Source organism: Palaemon carinicauda, chromosome 7 (assembly GCF_036898095.1).
Source record: "Palaemon carinicauda isolate YSFRI2023 chromosome 7, ASM3689809v2, whole genome shotgun sequence".
NCBI lineage: Eukaryota > Metazoa > Arthropoda > Malacostraca > Decapoda > Palaemonidae > Palaemon > Palaemon carinicauda.
This window is the reverse complement of record NC_090731.1, coordinates 3401717-3421702: the sequence shown is the minus strand read 5'-3', so window position 1 is coordinate 3421702 and position 19986 is coordinate 3401717. Positions and strand designations below refer to the sequence as shown.

Below are 19986 nucleotides of genomic sequence, written 5' to 3'. Positions count from 1 at the left end.
AAGCCTTATGGTGTGCAATCAAGAAACCTTCGATGCCCATGTCCAAAAACGGGGTTTCGTATTATATAAGGCTTCTGATTAGAGAAGCCCATTCTCACTTGAAGGAGGAAGACCTTGCATTGCTGAAGGTAAGGACCCACGAAGTGAGAGCCGTAGCCACTTCGATGGCCTTTAATAAAAACCGTTCTCTGCAGAGCATAATGGATGCAACTTATTGGAGGAGCAAGTCAGTGTTTGCATCATTTTATCTTAAAGATGTCCAGTCTCTTTACGAGAACTGCTACACCCTGGGACCATTCGTAGCAGCGAGTGCAGTAGTAGGTGAGGGCTCAGCCACTACATTCCCTTAATCCCATAACCTTTTTTAACCTTTCTCTTGAATGCTTTTATTGTTGTTTTTATGGTTGTTACGGTAGGCTAAGAAGCCTTCCGCATCCTTTTGATTTGGCGGGTGGTCAATTCATTCTTGAGAAGCGCCTGGGTTAGAGGTTGTGTAGAGGTCCTTTAGTAGGGGTTGCAGCCCTATATACTTTAGCACCTTAGAGTTGATTCAGCCTCCTAAGAGGAACGCTGCGCTCAGTAAGGAAGACGAACTTAATAAAGGCAGAGTAACGGTTCAAGTCGACTTCCTTACCAGGTACTTATTATTTCATTGTTATTTTGAGATAACTGATTATATGAAATACGGGATACTTAGCTATCCTTTAATCATGTACACTGGTTTTCACCCACCCCCCTGGGTGTGAATCAGCTACATGATTATCGGGTAAGTTTAATATTGAAAAATGTTATTTTTATTAGTAAAATAAATTTTTGAATATACTTACCCGATAATCATGATTTAATTGACCCTCCCTTCCTCCCCATAGAGAACCAGTGGACCGAGGAAAAATTGAGGAGGTGTCAACAAGAAGTACTGTAGTACCTGGCCACAGGTGGCGCTGGTGAGTACACCCCCTTCTAGTATAGTGATAGCTGGCGTATCCCTCCCGTAGAATTCTGTCGGGCAACGGAGTTGACAGCTACATGATTATCGGGTAAGTATATTCAAAAATTTATTTTACTAATAAAAATAACATTATTCACTTATTTATTTATTTTTGCCTTTCAATGTACTCATTTTCTAGAATGCTTCGTGTTATATGTAATCAGTAAGGTGAAATTAATAAAAAAAAAAAAAACTCTATGTTGTGGACTAATCCAGACCAAAAGATATTATATTGTGTAGTATCCTACGCTATTAATTTTGTATTATCTAAAATTGGTTGTAATTTTGTTCACTAAATTCTATTGCAAAACTTTAAAAGTTAGTGCATATGTGTAGTTATCAACTTGTGGAATGCATCGAGTTAATTGCTTTAATATTTATTGGGAAAAATGGTTTTAGAATACGAGCATTTTAGGTTGAGCTCCCACCTGTATTGAATTAAACTCGTAAACAGAGGTACTGTTGTAATATGTTTATCGAGTATTTGCATCACAGAATCTAAAATTATCTGACATTTCTTATTTTTTATATCTGAGCAGTAAGAGCAGCAACTACTTGCCCACATTCCGAATTCTTGGTGTCCTTCAGCGGTTTGCCTTTTGCTATTTGATCAGTGCAATTATTGAAGTGTATTTCATGTCACCTCAACAGTCACCAGAGGTAAGTTATTTTCGTTGTACAATTATGCCATTTTACAAATCGTATATGTTTTGCTTTGGACTGTCTCAGGGAAGAAAATATGTAAGTTGTCAAGCAATTTGTATGTAGTGTGACTCAGAATAGCAACTTTTCACGTACAGTACTATTATCTTCTTGCCAGAGCTTGCATTTAACACCAGTTTCATAATGATATAATTGTTCCATGCTCAGATAGGGGAACAGTAGAGTATTTTGTACTGTGCACTCTCCCTGTGTTCACTATTCAGCAGTTATTAAATATCAGGATTTAATTCTTGGTGACAACATTCCTAGAATTGATCAACTTTTATCTGTATATAATGGAAGACTAGAGAACTTAGTTTAAATCTTCTGTACCTGTTATAAAAATTAGTTTTATTTTTCGCTTTCATATATGGTTAATTAAAAACTATTTTTCAATATCAAACTTACCCGATGATCATATAGCTGCATCCCTGCTGCCCGACAGAAAAAATCTACGGGCGGAATACGCCAGCGATCGCTATACAGGTGGGGGTGTACATCAACAGCACCATCTGTCAAGTAGGTACTCAAGTACTCGATGTCAACATAGAACCAATTTTCCCTCTGTCGTGCCACAGGCAAGACCTACTAAATACGCCGTCCCTAACTGGATTTGTTTTCACAACGATTTGGTGAAGTACACTATTCCAGTTTTGAGCTTTCGCTATGCAGGGGTTTTATCTTCATTTCAAAACTTGAACTCGTTTTGGATAGATTTAATTATGGTGACGAAGAGAGTATGGACTCTCTTTCACTTTTAAATGGCCGACCCTTCCCTTAGACGGAAGTGTTGGTGACGAAGAGAGTATGGACTCTCTTTCACTTTTAAATGGCCGACCCTTCCCTTAGACGGAAGTGTGTTTAGGTTTTTGGTAATTTTGCTTAACAAGTTATAGATCTATTTATTTTATATCTCTCCGCCTTTATAGGCCTCTTCGATTAACTTTCCATTTATTATAAACTTATAAAAATTAATTTTTATGTTTGTTTATATGCGACCTTTCCTAATAGTAGGCGGTCCTTACTTGGAACCGAAGTTAATTAACATTGAGCCCGTCATATCGTTTTTACCTTTTAAGAATTTATACTTTTTTAATTTTAATGTTTTTGAAAGAATTTCTTTGATAGTCTCGTACTGTTTTCAAAGATGAACTAACGTTTAGTTTAGTCTCCGCAGTTGTTGACGTTCAGAACGTTCAACATGCGCTCTATCGTTACGATAGAGAGAGAGTTTTTCACGGTTTCACGTTGCAGTAAGAGTAAACCGATTCTAGCGTTTCGTTCATTCTTTCTTAGCTTAAATGGTTTAAATTCTAATAAAGGAACTTTTTATTTGGGAAACCTTTCAGTTTTTTCCTTTAGCAAATAATATGTTTTAACGATATATAATTGGGCTCTTCTCTCAGGTTCTAAGTCAAGAGAGAAGAGAGAGAGAGATAGAGACGGAGGGAGAGAGAGGAGAATAAACGTTTCGTTCAAGCGGGTAACGTTGTTCTCGTTTTTTACTCTTCTCCCTAGTCGCTGTAGGGGAAGAAGGTAAAACGTTTCTAGAGTTTTATTCTTGTTCCCAGGCTTTATGCGGTGAGAGATTTTAAACGTAGTTTATTTGATCTAGTGTTTAGTCTCTTTTCCAGCCACTGAGTTCTTTATCTTTCATTATGTTTTTCTGTTGCATTGTAAAACTGTTTTCGCAATTACTACCTTTTAATGAAGGATAGGATTGCGTGTTTCAGGTACAAATCACTTAAAGTTTCGATTTCAGTGAAATAAGTGCAAACAGAAAATCAAAAGTGATAAAGTGATATGCGCAAAGGTTACAATGTTGCGTTCGAGGGTTCGTCTGTTCGTGCCAGTTGTTCACCTAGTCCGATACCTCTTACAAGCTCCCAAGCCCAGGGGAGAAGTAATGTCGAAGGACTTATGGGTTCCACAGGCCTTGATCGACGAACAGACGTTTCCCTCCGTGGTTTCAGGTGTATCTACACACGTTGCCGACGTGATCGCCCCACCCACACAAAGACGAGAGAGCCCATTTATTCCTCGTCTGCGGAAGAGGTTTCTCTTAGAAAACATGGACCAAATCTTGCAGCTTTTTAAGTGCAAGTCGGTCCCTTCCGCGCAAGTCCAACGGCCTAGGTGTAGCCACTGGGTCAGTTCGGACTCGCTGCAGTCATCCGACGACTGCACACCTCCCAAGAGAGGCAAGGTGGTACCGCAACAGGCAGTAACTCCGTCTGTTGCCGCACCAGCTGTTTTAGACCCTCAGTCACAACGGACAGTAGCTCCGTTTGTTGCCGTCTTTTGTAGACCCTAGTGGTCCATGCTGCAGACTATGCAGTCTCAGCTTGCTTCCTTCATGCAGGAGTATCGTGCTGAGAAGGTTGACACTGCACCTGTTAACCTACAACCTGCCACGGTTGTGCGCTCAGCAGATACTGCGGCTGCCTGCTCCCACACTCCACCTGTGAGAGCTCCACCACCGATGCGCAGTCGACCCTGCCAGACGCATGTTCATGCTGCACCCTCCGTTGACATGCGTGAGCTACCGCATCAGCAGTGGGAAGGTGCTGTCAAGCTGCCGTGTTTTGACGCAATGCGGCATGCTCCGCAACCCACGGCAGTCCCTCCCACGCACCAGCACTCCGCTTTTGTTGTTGCCAGCTCCCACACTCCGACTGCGGAGAAGGTTGATGATGCACCCGTTGGCCTACAGCCTGCCACGGTTGTGCGCCCAGCATGGCTGCCTGCTCCCACACTCTTGTTGGGAGAGCTCCTCCACCCATGCGCAGTCGACCCTGCCAGACTTATGCTGACTCCCACAGACACACGGAGCACTCCGTTGCCGTGCGTGAGCTACCACAAGCTGCCGTGTTTTGACACGGTGTGTCAGCCTCCGCAACACACTGTGGTTACCGCCACTCGCCCGCAGCAGACTAGTCAGTCAGGAGTTGAGGCTTCCCCACACAGCTTTGGTTGTTGCCAACTCACAGACTGTCAAGCAGTTACATGACGTTGCCTTCTGGTCTGCTACTAATGCACCAGTGCTGTATGTCCTCACGCACCTGTTGTGGTTGACAGTTCAGTTTTTGACAGTTCACAGGCTGTCAAGCAGTTACATAACGTTGCCTTCTGGTCTGCTGCTTATGCACCAGTGAAACCCTCACTGAGATAACCTAGCTTTTCTCGGACATGGTTCCTGTAGATGAGAAAGTGCTGTTTTCCCTCCTTCTGATTTTCCCTTGAGGACTCTGTCATTTGGAGAGGAGCCTTAAGCTGCTTAGCCTCCTATGGACTTTAATTAAAGCATAACATGCTTCCAGGGATGGTAAATGGTTCCGCTTCAGTCGCTAACCCCGTCTGTTGCCACACCTGCTCCCATAGACCTTGGGCTTTGTTGCAAGACATGCAGTCCAAGCTTAGTCCTTGATAGAGGATTTTTTTTTTTTTTTTTTTTTTTTTTTTTTTTTTTTTTTACGGAGAAGAACCTTCTAGCCAACAACCTTCCTACCGGTTGGTTGTACGCCCTGTTGACGCTGAGGTATCCTACTCACGTCCGCCAGTTGAGATGGTTCCTCCACCGGTGCGACCCAGTGTGGGTTGCCAGTCGCACGTTGACGTTAAGCGACTCTCGGAGGTGGTTATGGACGTTCAGTGTGTCACTAGGAAGACGTTCAACAACCAGCAGAGGTGACTTGTTGTGACGCAGTGCGGCAACCTCAGCAACCCGATAAGGGGTTGTCTGCACAACCCAGACAGTCTAGACAGTTTCGGGTTGTCGCTGTACTTCCTCGCGTCCCCATGGTTGACAGTTCACAGACTGTGCAGCAGTACCATGATCTTGTGTCCGGCTCCGTCACGCATCCACCAGTGCGACCGGATTCAGCGAGTCAGACGTTGCCGTTTCCTCATCAGTTTCGGATGAGGAACCCTCTGATGAGGACATGGCTGAACAAGACGATCAACCCCTAGCCCTGCTATCCATCCAGAAGATGCTGAAGAAGGAACACGGCCCTGTCAGGCTGTGGATGAGTCTGTTTAGGACACTGTCATCCGTGGTTCAATTGGTGTCACTTGGAAGACTACACCTCCGTCCTCTTCGGTATCATCTAGCTCTTCACTGGAAAAGGACAAGACGCTAGAAGCGGTCTCGATCCCGGTTTCCGGAAGATAAGTCTGGTCTGACTTGATGAAAGGACTTTATCTACCTTTGAAAGGGTCTTCCCCTGACTGTTCAGACTCCCAACCACGTTCTCTTCTCAGACGCATCGGACGTAGGCTGGGGTGCGACCTTAGGCGGTAGGGAATGCTCGGGATTATGGAACTCGAGTCAAAGGACAATGCATTTCAACTGCAAGAAGCTTCTGGCAGTACGTCTGACCTGGAAAAGCTTCAGGTCTCTCCTTCAAGGCAAAGTAGTGGAGGTGAACACGGTCAACTCCCTGCTTTGATGTACATCTCCTAGCAAGGAGGGACCTACTCTCTGACATGGTACGAGTTCGCAAGTGACCTCCTCTCCTGTTCAACAGGTCTAGACTTTTCACTAGTAACGAGTTTCATCCAAGGCAACTTGAATGTATTAGCAGATTGTCTCAGTAGGAAGGGACAATAATTCCAACATATTGGACCCTCCACAAGGATGTATGCAAGAGACTTTGGGTCACCTGGGGCCAGCCAACCATAGATCTCTTCGCAACCTCGATGTCCAAGAGGCTCTCAATACTTTGCTCACCTATCCCGGACCCAGCAGTAGTTCTTATAGATGCCTTTCTACTAGATTGGTCTCATCTAGATCTATATGCATTCCCTCCGTTCTAGATTGTCAACAAGGTACTGCAGAAGTTCGCCTCTCACGAAGGGAAAAAGTTGACGCTAGTTGCTTCCCTCTGGCCCGCGAGAGAATAACTTACCGAGGTACTTCGATGGCTAGTAGACGTTCCCAGAACTCTTCCCCTGAGGGTGGACCTGCTACGTCTGCCACGCGTAAAGAAGGTACTCCAAGGCCTCCACGCTCTTCGTCTCACTGCCTTCAGAGTATCGAAAGACTCTCGAGAACTAGAGGTTTTTCGAAGGAGGCAACCAGAGCGATTGCTAGAGCAAGGAGAACATCCACCCTTAGAGTCTACCAATCGAAGTGGGATATCTTCCGAAACTGGTGCAAGTCAGTATCCGTATCCTCGACCAGTACCTCTGTAACTCAAATAGCTGACTTCCTCTTATATCTGAGGAAAGAGCGATCTCTTTCAGCTCCCACTATCAAGGGTTACAGAAGCATGTTGGCATCAGTCTTCCGTCACAGAGGCTTAGATCTTTCCAACAATAAAGATCTACAGGACCTCCTTAAGTCTTTTGAGACCACGAAGGAGCGTCGTTTGGTTACACCTGGTTGGAATTTAGACGTGGTTCTAAGATTCCTTATGTCAGCCTCCCTGAAAGATCTCACCTTTAAGACTCTTTTCCTGATATGCTTAACCACAGCTAAAAGAGTCAGTGAGATTCATGCCTTCAGCAAGAACATCGGATTCTCATCCGAAACGGCAACATGTTCTACATCTTGGTTTTCTAGCCAAACACGAGCTGCCTTCTCGGCCTTGACCCATATCGTTCGATATTCCAAACTTATCGTATGGTTGGAAATGAACTAGGAAGAGTATCATGTCCTGTAAGAGCTCTTAAGTTCTATTTTAAAACCTTTACAAGGCCCGTCTGAAGCTTTATGGTGTTCAGTTAAGAATCCATCTTTGCCTATGTCAGAGAATTCTTTATCCTATTTTTATCAGACTGTTAATACGAGAAGCTCATTCCCTTCTGAATGAGGAAGACCTAGCTTGGCTGAAGGTAAGGACACACGAAGTTAGAGCTGTCACAACTTCCGTGGCCTTTAAACAAAATAGATCTCTGCAAAATATATTCGACGCAACCTATTGGAAAAGCAAATCAGTGTTCGCGTCTTTTATCTTAAGAATGTCCAGTCTCTTTACGAGAACTGCTACACTCTGGGACCATTCGTAGCAACGAGTGCAGTAGTGGTGGAGGCTCCACCACTACAATTCCCTAATTCCAGAACCTTTTTAATCTTTCTCTTGAAATATTTTTGGGTTGTCCGGAAGGCTAAGAAGCCTTTCGCATCCTACTTGATTTGGCGGGTGGTCAAAATCATTTCTTGAGAAGCGCCTAGATTCGAGGTTTTGATGAGGACCTTTAGTATGGGTTGCAACCCTTCATACTTCAGCTCCTAGGAGTCGCTCAGCATCCTATGAGGATCGCGAGGCTCAGTAAGGAAGACGTACTTAAAAAGGCAGAGTAATTGTTCAAGTCGTCTTCCTTACCAGGTACTTATTTATTTTATGCTTGTTATTTTGAATAACTGCTAAAATGAAATACGGAATACTTAGCTCATAATGTCAACTTGTAATGCTGGTCTCTACCCACCCCCCTGGGTGTGAATCAGCTATATGATCATCGGGTAAGTTTGATATTGAAAAATGTTATTTTCCTTAGTAAAATAAATTTTTTAATATACTTACCCGATGATCATAAATTAAAGGACCCACCCTTCCTCCCCAATAGAGAACCAGTGGGACAGAGGAGAAAATTGGTTCTATGTTGACATCGAGTACTTGAGTACCTACTTGACAGATGGCGCTGTTGATGTACACCCCCACCTGTATAGCGATCGCTGGCGTATTCCGCCCGTAGATTTTTTCTGTCGGGCAGCAGGGATGCAGCTATATGATCATCGGGTAAGTATATTCAAAAATTTATTTTACTAAGGAAAATAACATTTTAACACACACACATACACATATACCAAGGCACTTCCCCCAATTTTGGGGGGTAGCCGACATCAACAAATGAAACAAAACTAGAGTGCGGAATAACTGGGAAATTTTTTTTCAGTATGTTTGGTATTGGAAAATACGAGATGTTGTCCGTTCCTGGTTCCAATGGACTGCCACTTTAGTTCTAGTTATTGTTCATACTGTCATTACATTTAAACTACCTGTTCCTGGATGCCCCACGTAAGTTCATTTATTGATATTTTCTTTAAAACTATTATTTCTCCTAAGTTATAATGTCTGTATATGAATGATTTATGATTTAGAATTTGATCCAATTCCCAAAGTATTAATTCTCTCTTTGGGTGTACTCTGATGTATATAAACATATGATTTTTGTAATAATATTTCTTCTTTACAAAAGGATATTTTTATCTGGGTGTATTTTAGTGTTATGTTCAGTTCATAAAGTATTATTCTCCCTCTTTATGGTTTTAAAGTTTATGCAGTATGGCTTTATTCATATCAAGTGTCTTTATAATAGTTTATGGTTTTAAAGTTTATGTAGTATGGCTTTATTCTTATCAAGTGTCTTTATAATAGTTTATGGTTTTAAAGTTTATGTAGTATGGCTTTATTCATATCAAGTGTCTTTATAATAGTTTATGGTTTTAAAGTTTATGTAGTATGGCTTTATTCTTATCAAGTGTCTTTATAATAGTTTATGGTTTTAAAGTTTATGTAGTATGGCTTTATTCTTATCAAGTGTCTTTATAATAGTTTTCAAATTTAGAAACATTGAAGATTCTAGTTGGAGAAACATTATTTTTATAACAGCAGCAAGTGTATATTTATGCATTAAAGATTATTTAAACTACGTACTGTAAACCTGGAAATTTTCGTGCCATGTTTATTTCGCCATTTGTTGACGTTATCTGAATTCGCGCAGTTTTGAATTCATGATGTTCGAATGTCCCATTGAAAAATTTAATTCATTGTTCCTAACATTGTACTGCTTTGCTGTTAGGCATTAACTGGTTTAAGCATTTCATGGTCTATCGACATTTACACTCATTTCATAGTTAATGCGACAAGACTCACTAATGGTCCTATAAAATCACTGCTTGTTTAGCCACTTTGCCAATAATTGCCAGTGATTAATCATTTCAAGTATTTTTCTATCACAAGTTGTTCAAAAGATATTCAGATATTGCTTGATCTTTGAGCCTGTCTAAATTCTATAAGAATCAAGTGATTATGGTGATTGACGTGTAGTTTAACTGACAGGATTCGGATATTGTTTGTTCAACATCTGCACATTTTTGTTTGTTTTAAATCTTGATTTGTGTGTGAATAATATGTAAACATTACATTTTGTTTTATTCAAATATGTTGTAGTAGAAAACCAATATGTAAATGTGTGTCTTCGGCTTTTCAATATCTCTTCTCTTTAATGTTTCTTTCCATATCTGCTAGCATCTGGTTCATGAAAGATTGTTACTATTATGATTATAGTATTATTATTATTATTATTATTATTATTATTATTATTATTATTATTATTACAACAAATATTAGTTACTTACATCATTTACCCAAGTCTAGACGAGATTGTATTGGCTTAAAAGATGACGTACAAGATGCTACTAACTGATACCACTTTTATCACTTTATGATGACTATGATCAGGGGTACAAGATAATCAGTTATATCAAATGAGTTTCAAAACTAATCAGATTAATTTGACAATATTATCGTCTGTGTTGGTTATGGTTTGTTTGTCGTCTATTATTTTTTTTTTGTGGGTATGTTGGCAAAGTCCCTGAAATATTCACGGTAGTTTTATTTTTACGTTAAAACTCTTGCTGCAAAAATACCGAAAATAAAACAGCCGCAAAAATTTTCCTGTTTACAGTACTTTATTTGTAGTAAAGTCTCAAAAATACTTTGCATTCTTTAAGACACTTACCATGTTTAGCATCATTATATATTTTTGCAAAATATATTTGATTCCAATGTAGGTTGAAGATGCATACTGTTTATAACTAATTGTGTTATAAGATACAGTACTATATTATTCCTTCGCTAATACCAACATTGAATGATTTAAAAGTATGGAATGACTTCAGCAAAGCTAGAATGGCCATTGAAATCCTTAACAAGGTTCTTAGCAACAGGTGGTGAGCGTGGGTGAGTGGCCCCGCCCTCCAGCTTGTCAAGGACTCCTCATTTTTGTCTTCGGCTGCAACGAGTACAAACATACTGTTGCGTCCTATCCAAGGCTATTTAATCTTTTGACCATACATTTTAGTGTAAGTGGTTGATATCAGCTCTCTGTTAACCCTTTTACCCCCAAAGGACGTACTGGTACGTTTCACAAAACTCATCGCTTTACCCCCATGGATGTACAGGTACGTCCTTGCAAAAAACTGCTATTTACATTATTTTTGCATATTTTTTTATAATTTTTTGAGAAACTTTAGGCATTTTCCAAAAGAATGAGACCAACCTGACCTCTCTATGATGAAAATTAAGGCTGTTAGAGCAAATTAAAAGAAATATACTGCAAAATGTGCTTGAAAAAAAAATAACCACTGGGGGTTAAGGGTTGGAAAGTTCCAAATAGCCTGGGGGTAAAAGGGGTAATAATAGAACAAAGCAGGAATGCAATATGTGTTGGATACTGCATTGGTTTATGACTAATACAGCGATAGATTCACATTACTTAAGGGTATAATTATTTAAAGTTATTCCCTTTTTATTGTGTGTAGATTGTGGCCTCACGTTAGACGGGTGTATTCGTTGCAGGAAGGCTAAATCTTCTTTAATGATATTCTTTGCAAGCCCATGAATTTATGGAGAGATTGTTTAGCACTTTTTGCTCCTCAACTAGTTCCCCATTTAATGAAGCTTCCGGGTATACACCCCTGGCTTACTTTCGTTGAGTATTCTTCAGGAATAGGGAAAACTTGCTTATGCATTGAGGAGATTTTTCAAGATTGTGGTGTGTGAGGCTCTCCTTCCTGAAGGGAGACTGTATTCCTTTGTAATGCTCTTGCAAGCAAAATGTCTCTGAGCATGCAGGGAGTTCTTACTGTGAATCATCGTTTAGCGATGAACGGTCTGCAACATATTAGTTTCAAACGTAGCTATCCCGAGATTTTAGCAAACCAGTTTGGTAGTAAGGACCTCCCTCATCCAAGAATAAGTGTCATATTAAAGACGAAGGTTGTATTAGTGTAAGAACAAATCACAAATTTTGAAAGTAATTTGTAGTTTTCAATATTAAACTACCCGATAATCATGTAGCTGTCAACTCCGTTGCCCGACAGAATTCTATGGAGGGATACGCCAGCTATCACAATACTAGAAGGGGGTGTACTTACCAGCGCCACCTGTGGCCAGGTACTATAGTACTTCTTGTTGACACCTCCTCAATTTTTCCTCTGTCGTGCTTCCGGCAAGACGTTCTGGGATACGCTTATGATCTTCGAGTATTTTCACGGCTAATTGGTGAAGTATTCTCTCAGATTTCGGCTGTCGCTTTACTGGAAACCTTCTTATATTAGCTTAGATAGCTTTTATATAGTCCTGATTAACGGTTAACGATCTTTTGCTTGATTTTGGAACCCCCCTTGGCTAACTCTTTGGATTCAAGATGTCTGACATTTCGCAAGCCCCCACCCATAGACGATGTAGGTCTTGTAATAGGCGTATTCCGAAGGCCTCGGTAGATCCTCACACCGCTTGTTCTGACTGTAGGGACAGGCCCTGTCAGTTAGAAAATCGATGTGAGGAATGCGCCGGACTTTCGGAACTTGAATTTGTCCGTCTTTTGAAATATTCAACTAAGTTAGAGAGAGGTAGAGTTAGGAGGAGTTCTTCTCACTCTTCACTTTTTTCCTCACCTCATGATCCCCTACCTTTTCCTACCCCTGTAGTGGCTACCCCCGAACCTACTATTTGCCCTCAGCCTGATATGTCTGTTGTTTTGCGTGCTATTCAGGCCTTAGGCGATAAAGTAGAGTCAGTGGTAAGTGATCACAAGTCTCTTATGGCCGAGGTCAAGGAACTAAAGGTCAAGAGTGCAGTGGGTGGGATTAGTGCCAGTGCTGTGACGAGTGCTAGTGTCAGTGCAGTGCCAAGTGCTAGTGTCAGTGTCAGTGTGGTGCGTGAGGATACTTCTATGCGTGCCTGTCGTCCTCCCAGTCCGGGACCTCTTGCAAGCTCCCAAGCCCAGGGGAGAAGCAATGTCGAAGGGCAAAAGGGTTCGGCAGGCCTTGATCGGCGCACTGAAGTATCCTCGGTGGTTGCGGGCGTGTCTTCCAAAGACCGTCACTCCCACCTGCAGACGATTGAGCCCGTCTTCTTCTCGTCCGCTGATCAATTGTCAGGGAAGAAACGTTGGACTCAGGTCTCTAGACCACTCAAACGCAGAGTCCAGTCCGCGAGTGCTCAGCCAGGCTGCAGTCATTGGCTCAGCTCTGACTCGCCGCAGTCATCAGTCGACTGCACTCCGCCCAAGAGGAGTAAGGTTCTGCCACAACAGAGCTCGACTGTTAAGGCTTTACCTCAGCCTACTGTAGTTTCTGCCGACCCCAAGTGGACTCTACTACAGTCCATGCAAGCACAGCTTTCGGACTTGATGCGTGAGTGTCGGGCTGAGAGTGTTGCGCCTCCGCCTCCGCCTGCACTCCCTCCGCCTGCGCTCGCTCCGCCTGCGCTCGCTCCGCCTGATCGCAGTACCACCTGCCAGGCGTACGATGTTGAGCCACGTTCTGAGTTTGCTGTTCCCAGTGGTGTTCAGCCTCCGCCTTCCTTAAGGCAACCTTTACAATGGGATCAGGAGGATTATACCACTCTTCCTCCGCCTCCACTTGCTGCTCCACCAGTGATGCAACACTCGGTTGAGGTACAACAACCTCTCCCGTCCATGAGTCAGTCTCCTCAGCTCTCGCTGCAGCGAGCTCAACCCTCCACAAGGCAAGCACCACTACACCTTAGCCTTGCGCCTCAGGAGCCTCAGCTTGCGAGACATTTACCTTGTTCTGCGCAGCCTCTACCTCATCGCGCTCCGCTCACACCGCAGGAACAGGAACTTGCTACTCCGCTTCCGCCAACCGCTCAGCAAGCGCAACCCTTGGGTTCAACCACTCATGCCAGGAGTCAGCCTCCTCCACCCATGCGCCTTCCTTCTGCTTCGTCTTTTGTTCAGCCTTTGCAGTCTGAGCCTCAGGTTTTCCCTCAACAGTTACTTGAAGAGGAAACCACTAATATTGTTCCTACTCGTTCTGACTCTGCTGTTCAGCATTCTTGTCCGATCTCTTCGCTTCACTCTGGTGATGAGGCGTCTGAGGATGAGGCGGCACACCTGGATCCCTCGTCAGACGTGGATGAATCCAAGCCTTCTCCACAGTCTATTGACTTTCGTAAGGTCTTGGCTCTGCTTAGGGAGGTTTACCCAGACCACTTTGTCTCTGCTATTCCCCGCTCTCCACCATCTGAGTTTTCGCTGGGCATACAGCAAGCTAAGTCCACCTATACTAAGCTAGTCCTAGCAAGGTCCTCTAAGAGAGCGTTAAGGATCTTAGGGGAGTGAATGCAGACTAAGCAACACCTTGGCAAAACTTCTTTCATGTTTCCTCCGACTAAGCTCACTTCGAAAGCGAGCGTTTGGTATGCCACAGGAGAAGCACCAGGCTTGGGAGTACCTGCCTCTGCCCAGGCTGACTTCTCAAGTCTGGTAGACTCGCCTCGGAGAACTGCAATGAGGCGCTCTAAGGTTTGCTGGACCTTCTCAGACCTTGATCACTTCCTGAAGGGAGTATTTAGAGCATTTGAGATGTTCAACTTTCTAGACTGGTGCCTGGGGGCCCTCAGCAAGAAGACCTCCCCTGCGGACAAGGATTCTGCCATGCTATTAATGTCCTGCATGGATAAGGCCATTAGGGATGGATCTGGTGAGCTTGCGTCGATGTTTGTTTCAGGGGTTCTGAAGAAAAGGGAACAGCTGTGTACCTTCCTTTCCTCCAGCATTACACCTTGTCAAAGGTCACAACTCCTTTTTGCTCCGCTCTCGAAGTTCCTCTTCCCCGAAGAGCTGGTTAAGGACTTGTCTGCTGCCCTGATACAAAAGGACACACACGATCTTGTAGCCTCATCGGCTCGTAAGTCTAAGGTTGCTACCTCAGTCCCCAGGACTTATCGCTCCCCAGTGGCTGATACCCCTGCTACGAGGTTCATACCGCCCTTTCGTGGTAGAGCCCCCAGCCGAGGAAGCTCCCGTCCAGACTCTTCCAGGAGCAAGTCTAGGAAAGGCTCCAAGACCTCTAAAGGAAAAAACTGACTCTCCGCATCTCCAGACAGCAGTAGGAGCCAGACTCAAGATCTTCTGGCAAGCCTGGGAAAAGAGAGGTGCAGACGCCCAGTCTGTCAGTTGGCTGAGGGAGGGTTACAGGATTCCATTCTGCCTCAAACCACCTCTGACCACATCTCCCATCAACCTCTCTCCCAACTACAAAGAAGAGGACAAGAGGCTAGCATTGCACCAGGAGGTGTCGCTACTTGTGCAAAAGAAGGCAGTGGTTATAGTCCGGGACCATCAATCCCCGGGCTTCTACAACCGTCTCTTTCTAGTGGCCAAGAAGACAGGAGGTTGGAGACCGGTGCTGGACGTCAGCGCGCTCAACGCGTATGTCACCAAGCAGACGTTCACAATGGAGACGACGAAGTCGGTCCTAGCAGCGGTCAGGCAGGAGGACTGGATGGTCTCGTTGGACTTGAAAGATGCCTACTTTCACGTTCCTATTCATCCAGACTCCCAACCTTTCCTGAGATTCGTTTTTGGAAAGGTTGTCTACCAATTCCAAGCCCTGTGTTTTGGCCTAAGCACAGCTCCTATGGTGTTCACTCATCTGATGAGGAATATAGCAAAATTCCTCCACCTTTCGGACATCAGAGCCTCCCTCTACTTAGACGACTGGCTGTTGAGAGCCTCCACGAGTCGTCGCTGTCTGGAGAGTCTCAACTGGACTTTGGACTTAATCAGAGAACTGGGTCTGTTAGTCAACATAGAAAAGTCTCAGCTCATTCCCTCCCAATCCATTGTGTACCTGGGAATGGAGATTCGGAGTCAGGATTTTCGGGCTTTTCCATCGGCCCCCAGGATAAGCCAAGCCCTAGAGTGCATCATGAGCATGCTGAAGAGGAGCAGTTGCTCGGTGAGACAGTGGATGAGTCTCACAGGGACCCTTTCATCACTGGCCCTGTTCATCGAGCTAGGGAGACTCCACCTCCGCCCTCTTCAATTCCATCTTGCAGCTCATTGGGACAAGGGTTCGACTCTCGAAGCAGTCTCTATCCCAATCACCCAAGAGATGAAGACCACTCTCTTGTGGTGGAAGAACAATCTCCTTCTCAGGGAGGGCCTATCGTTGGCTATTCAGACCCCCAATCTTCATCTCTTCTCAGATGCATCGGACTCGGGCTGGGGTGCGACCTTGAACGGACGGGAATGCTCGGGAACGTGGAACGAGGAACAGGGAATGCTCCACATCAACTGCAAGGAGCTACTAGCAGTTCATTTAGCCCTGCTGAACTTCAAGTCCCTCCTGCTAGGCAAAGTGGTGGAGGTGAACTCAGACAACACCACAGCCTTGGCTTACATCTCCAAGCAAGGAGGGACCCATTCGAGGAGCCTATACGAGATCGCAAGGGACCTCCTCATTTGGTCAAGAGGTCTAAACCTCACTCTGGTCACGAGGTTCATTCAGGGCAATATGAACGTCTCAGCAGATCGCCTAAGCAGAAGGAATCAGGTCATTCCCACGGAATGGACCCTCCACAAGAGTGTGTGCAACAGACTTTGGACCTTGTGGGGTCAACCTACCATAGATCTGTTTGCCACCTCCATAACCAAGAGACTTCCGCTGTACTGTTCCCCTGTTCCAGACCCTGCAGCAGTTCATGTGGATGCTTTTCTACTGAACTGGTCCCATCTCGACCTTTACGCATTCCCACCGTTCAAGATAATAAACAAAGTTCTGCAGAAATTCATCCCGCACGAAGGGACACGGCTGACGCTGGTTGCTCCCCTTTGGCCTGCAAGAGAATGGTTCACAGAGGTACTTCAATGGCTAGTCGACATCCCCAGGACTCTACCTCTAAGAGTGGACCTTCTACGTCAACCTCACGTAGACAGGTTGCACCCAAACCTCCACGCTCTTCGGCTGACTGCCTTCAGACTGTCGAAAGATTCGCTAGAGCTAGAGGCTTTTCGAAGGAGGCAGCCAGTGCGATTGCCAGAGCAAGAAGGGTTTCCACTCGTAGAGTCTACCAATCTAAGTGGGAAGTCTTCCGGAGCTGGTGTAGAGCCAATTCAATATCCTCTACCAATACCTCTGTGACCCAAATAGCTGACTTCCTTCTACATCTTAGGAATGAGAGATTCCTTTCAGCCCCTACGATTAAAGGGTATAGGAGTATGTTGGCTTCAGTTCTCCGCCACAAAGGTTTGGACCTTTCTTCCAACAAGGACCTTCAAGACATCCTTAAGTCTTTTGAGACGTCTAAAGAGCGTCGTCTATCCACTCCAGGCTGGAACCTAGACGTAGTCTTAAGGTTCCTTATGTCACCTAGGTTCGAACCTCTCCAGTCAGCTTCCTTCAAGGACCTTACCCTCAAGACTCTTTTTCTCGTCTCCCTTGCAACAGCTAAGAGAGTCAGTGAGGTTCATGCCTTCAGCAAGAACATTGGTTTCACGACCGAATCTGCAACATGTTCTTTTCAGCTCGGATTCCTAGCAAAGAACGAACTTCCTTCACGTCCTTGGCCTAGATCGTTTGAAATACCTAGCCTCTCCAACATGGTAGGTAACGAACTAGAGAGAGTTCTTTGCCCTGTCAGAGCTCTCAAGTATTATCTTAAGAGGTCTAAACCTATTCGAGGACAGTCAGAAGCCTTATGGTGTGCCATCAAGAAACCTTCGAGGCCCATGTCCAAGAACGGGGTTTCGTATTATATAAGGCTTCTGATTAGAGAAGCCCATTCTCACTTAAAGGAGGAAGACCTTGCATTGCTGAAGGTAAGGACCCACGAAGTAAGAGCCGTAGCTACTTCGATGGCCTTTAATAAAAACCGTTCTCTGCAGAGCATAATGGATGCAACCTATTGGAGGAGCAAGTCAGTGTTTGCATCATTTTATCTTAAAGATGTCCAGTCTCTTTACGAGAACTGCTACACCCTGGGACCATTCGTAGCAGCGAGTGCAGTAGTAGGTGAGGGCTCAGCCACTACATTCCCTTAATCCCATAACCTTTTTTAACCTTTCTCTTGAATGCTTTTATTGTTGTTTTTATGGTTGTTACGGTAGGCTAAGAAGCCTTCCGCATCCTTTTGATTTGGCGGGTGGTCTATTCATTCTTGAGAAGCGCCTGGGTTAGAGGTTTTGTAGAGGTCCTTTAGTAGGGGTTGCAACCCTATATACTTTAGCACCTTTGGGTTGATTCAGCCTCCGAGAGGAACGCTGCGCTCAGTAAGGAAGACGAACTTAAAAAAGAGGCAGAGTAACGGTTCAATTCGACTTCCTTACCAGGTACTTATTATTTCATTGTTATTTGAGATAACTGTTATATGAAATATGGGATACTTAGCTATCCTTTAATCTTGTACACTGGTTTTCACCCACCCCCCTGGGTGTGAATCAGCTACATGATTATCGGGTAAGTTTAATATTGAAAAATGTTATTTTTATTAGTAAAATAAATTTTTGAATATACTTACCCGATAATCATGATTTAATCGACCCTCCCTTCCTCCCCATAGAGAACCAGTGGACCGAGGAAAAATTGAGGAGGTGTCAACAAGAAGTACTATAGTACCTGGCCACAGGTGGCGCTGGTAAGTACACCCCCTTCTAGTATTGTGATAGCTGGCGTATCCCTCCATAGAATTCTGTCGGGCAACGGAGTTGACAGCTACATGATTATCGGGTAAGTATATTCAAAAATTTAATTTACTAATAAAAATAACATTTTTCCTGACTTTACAAACCTGAGTCCTTTAACTTAACTTCCCGTCTCCATTATCCTCCTAAAGTCCCAGACACAATCAAAGTGACTGTTTAGTGTACTGGCAGAATTGGCTAGGCTTTCTATCCGCCGGCCTCTAACTTTCCTGGCTATTGCCGACACCTCTTTATAAGTCTTAACTGCCAAGTTCCAGCTGCGCTTGAATCAATTCTCACATTAACCCTTTTACCCCCAAAGGACGTACTGGTACGTTTCACAAAACTCATCCCATTACCCCCATGGACGTATCGGTACGTCCTTGCTAAAAAATGCTATTTAAATTATTTTCTTGCATATTTTTGATAATTTTTTGAGAAACATCAGGCATTTTCCAAGAGAATGAGACCAACCTAACCCCTCTATGTCAAAAATTAAGGCTGTTAGAGTAATTTAAAAGAAGTATACTGCAAAATGTGCTTGAAAAAAAATAACCCCATGGGGGTTAAGGGTTGGAAATTTCCAAATAGCCTGGGGGTAAAAGGGTTAAAGAACTGGGGTTTGTATAGTTAGGAAAAATACAAATTATTTTTATAATCTATTATATTGCTATTGTGTGAAAGGAAAATGATGAATGAATTTTTTCAATTATTTCCAGAGGATATATTGGTCCAGGTGGTTTGCATGATGGTGGTGCCTATAGCAATTGCACTGGTGGTGCTGCCGGGTATATTGATCGACTGGTTCTCGGCGATGCTCACGTTTATAAACATCCGACTTGTGCTAAAGTGTATGATACCAATGTTCCTTATGATCCAGAGGGGCTTTTAGGGGTATTGACTTCCATTCTTATGGTAAGAAATTTGGATTGATCTCTGTTCTCTGGTCTTGGATAGTACTATAGCCTCTGTACCATGGTCTTCCACTGTCTTGAGGTAGAGTTTTCTTGCTTGAGAGTACACACGCGAACACTTTTCCATCTTATTTCTCTTTCTCTTGTTTTTTTTAAGTTTTTATAGTTTATATATGAAGTATTTATTTTAATGTTACTGTTCTTAAAATATTTTATATTAATAGTTAATTACTTTTCTTGTAGTTTCCTTATTTCCTTTCCTCACTGGGCTATTTTTGTGTAGGAGCCCTTGGGCTTATACCATTCTGCTTTTCCAACTAGGGTTGTAGCTTAGCTTGAGTATCATAGGCATCCAGTACATAACCCCCATCACTCTTTCTCCATTGTTTTGTGTCAGCTGATCTTGCTAATAGTAGCGAGCTATCGTACATATGTATAAAAAATTCCTACAGCTATTTATACGTAAAATACTTTTAAAAGAAGTTTATTTTTATAGTTTTGCACTTCTTCTTCTTCAAAAAATTATTTATTGAACTCACAAGTTCTTATTTTTGAAAATTCATTCCTATCTAGGGAACTTACTATTCTTATTATATTCTTATTACACTGGTTTTCCATATTTATGCAAAGGATAATAAACTCAAATAGAAGTGTAGGTGTAGT

The 19986-nt window shown here is 43.4% G+C and overlaps 1 protein-coding gene across 1 annotated transcript in view; it reads left to right on the top strand.

Moving 5' to 3' along the window:
• Nucleotides 1–19986, top strand: part of LOC137643813 (heparan-alpha-glucosaminide N-acetyltransferase-like) — a 98849-nt gene that overhangs the window by 63814 nt on the left and 15049 nt on the right. The window contains exons 9-11 of the mRNA XM_068376502.1: nucleotides 1528–1648; nucleotides 8588–8709; nucleotides 19129–19324. Coding sequence (XP_068232603.1) covers nucleotides 1528–1648; nucleotides 8588–8709; nucleotides 19129–19324 — 439 coding nt within the window. The remainder of the gene's footprint in view (nucleotides 1–1527; nucleotides 1649–8587; nucleotides 8710–19128; nucleotides 19325–19986) is intronic.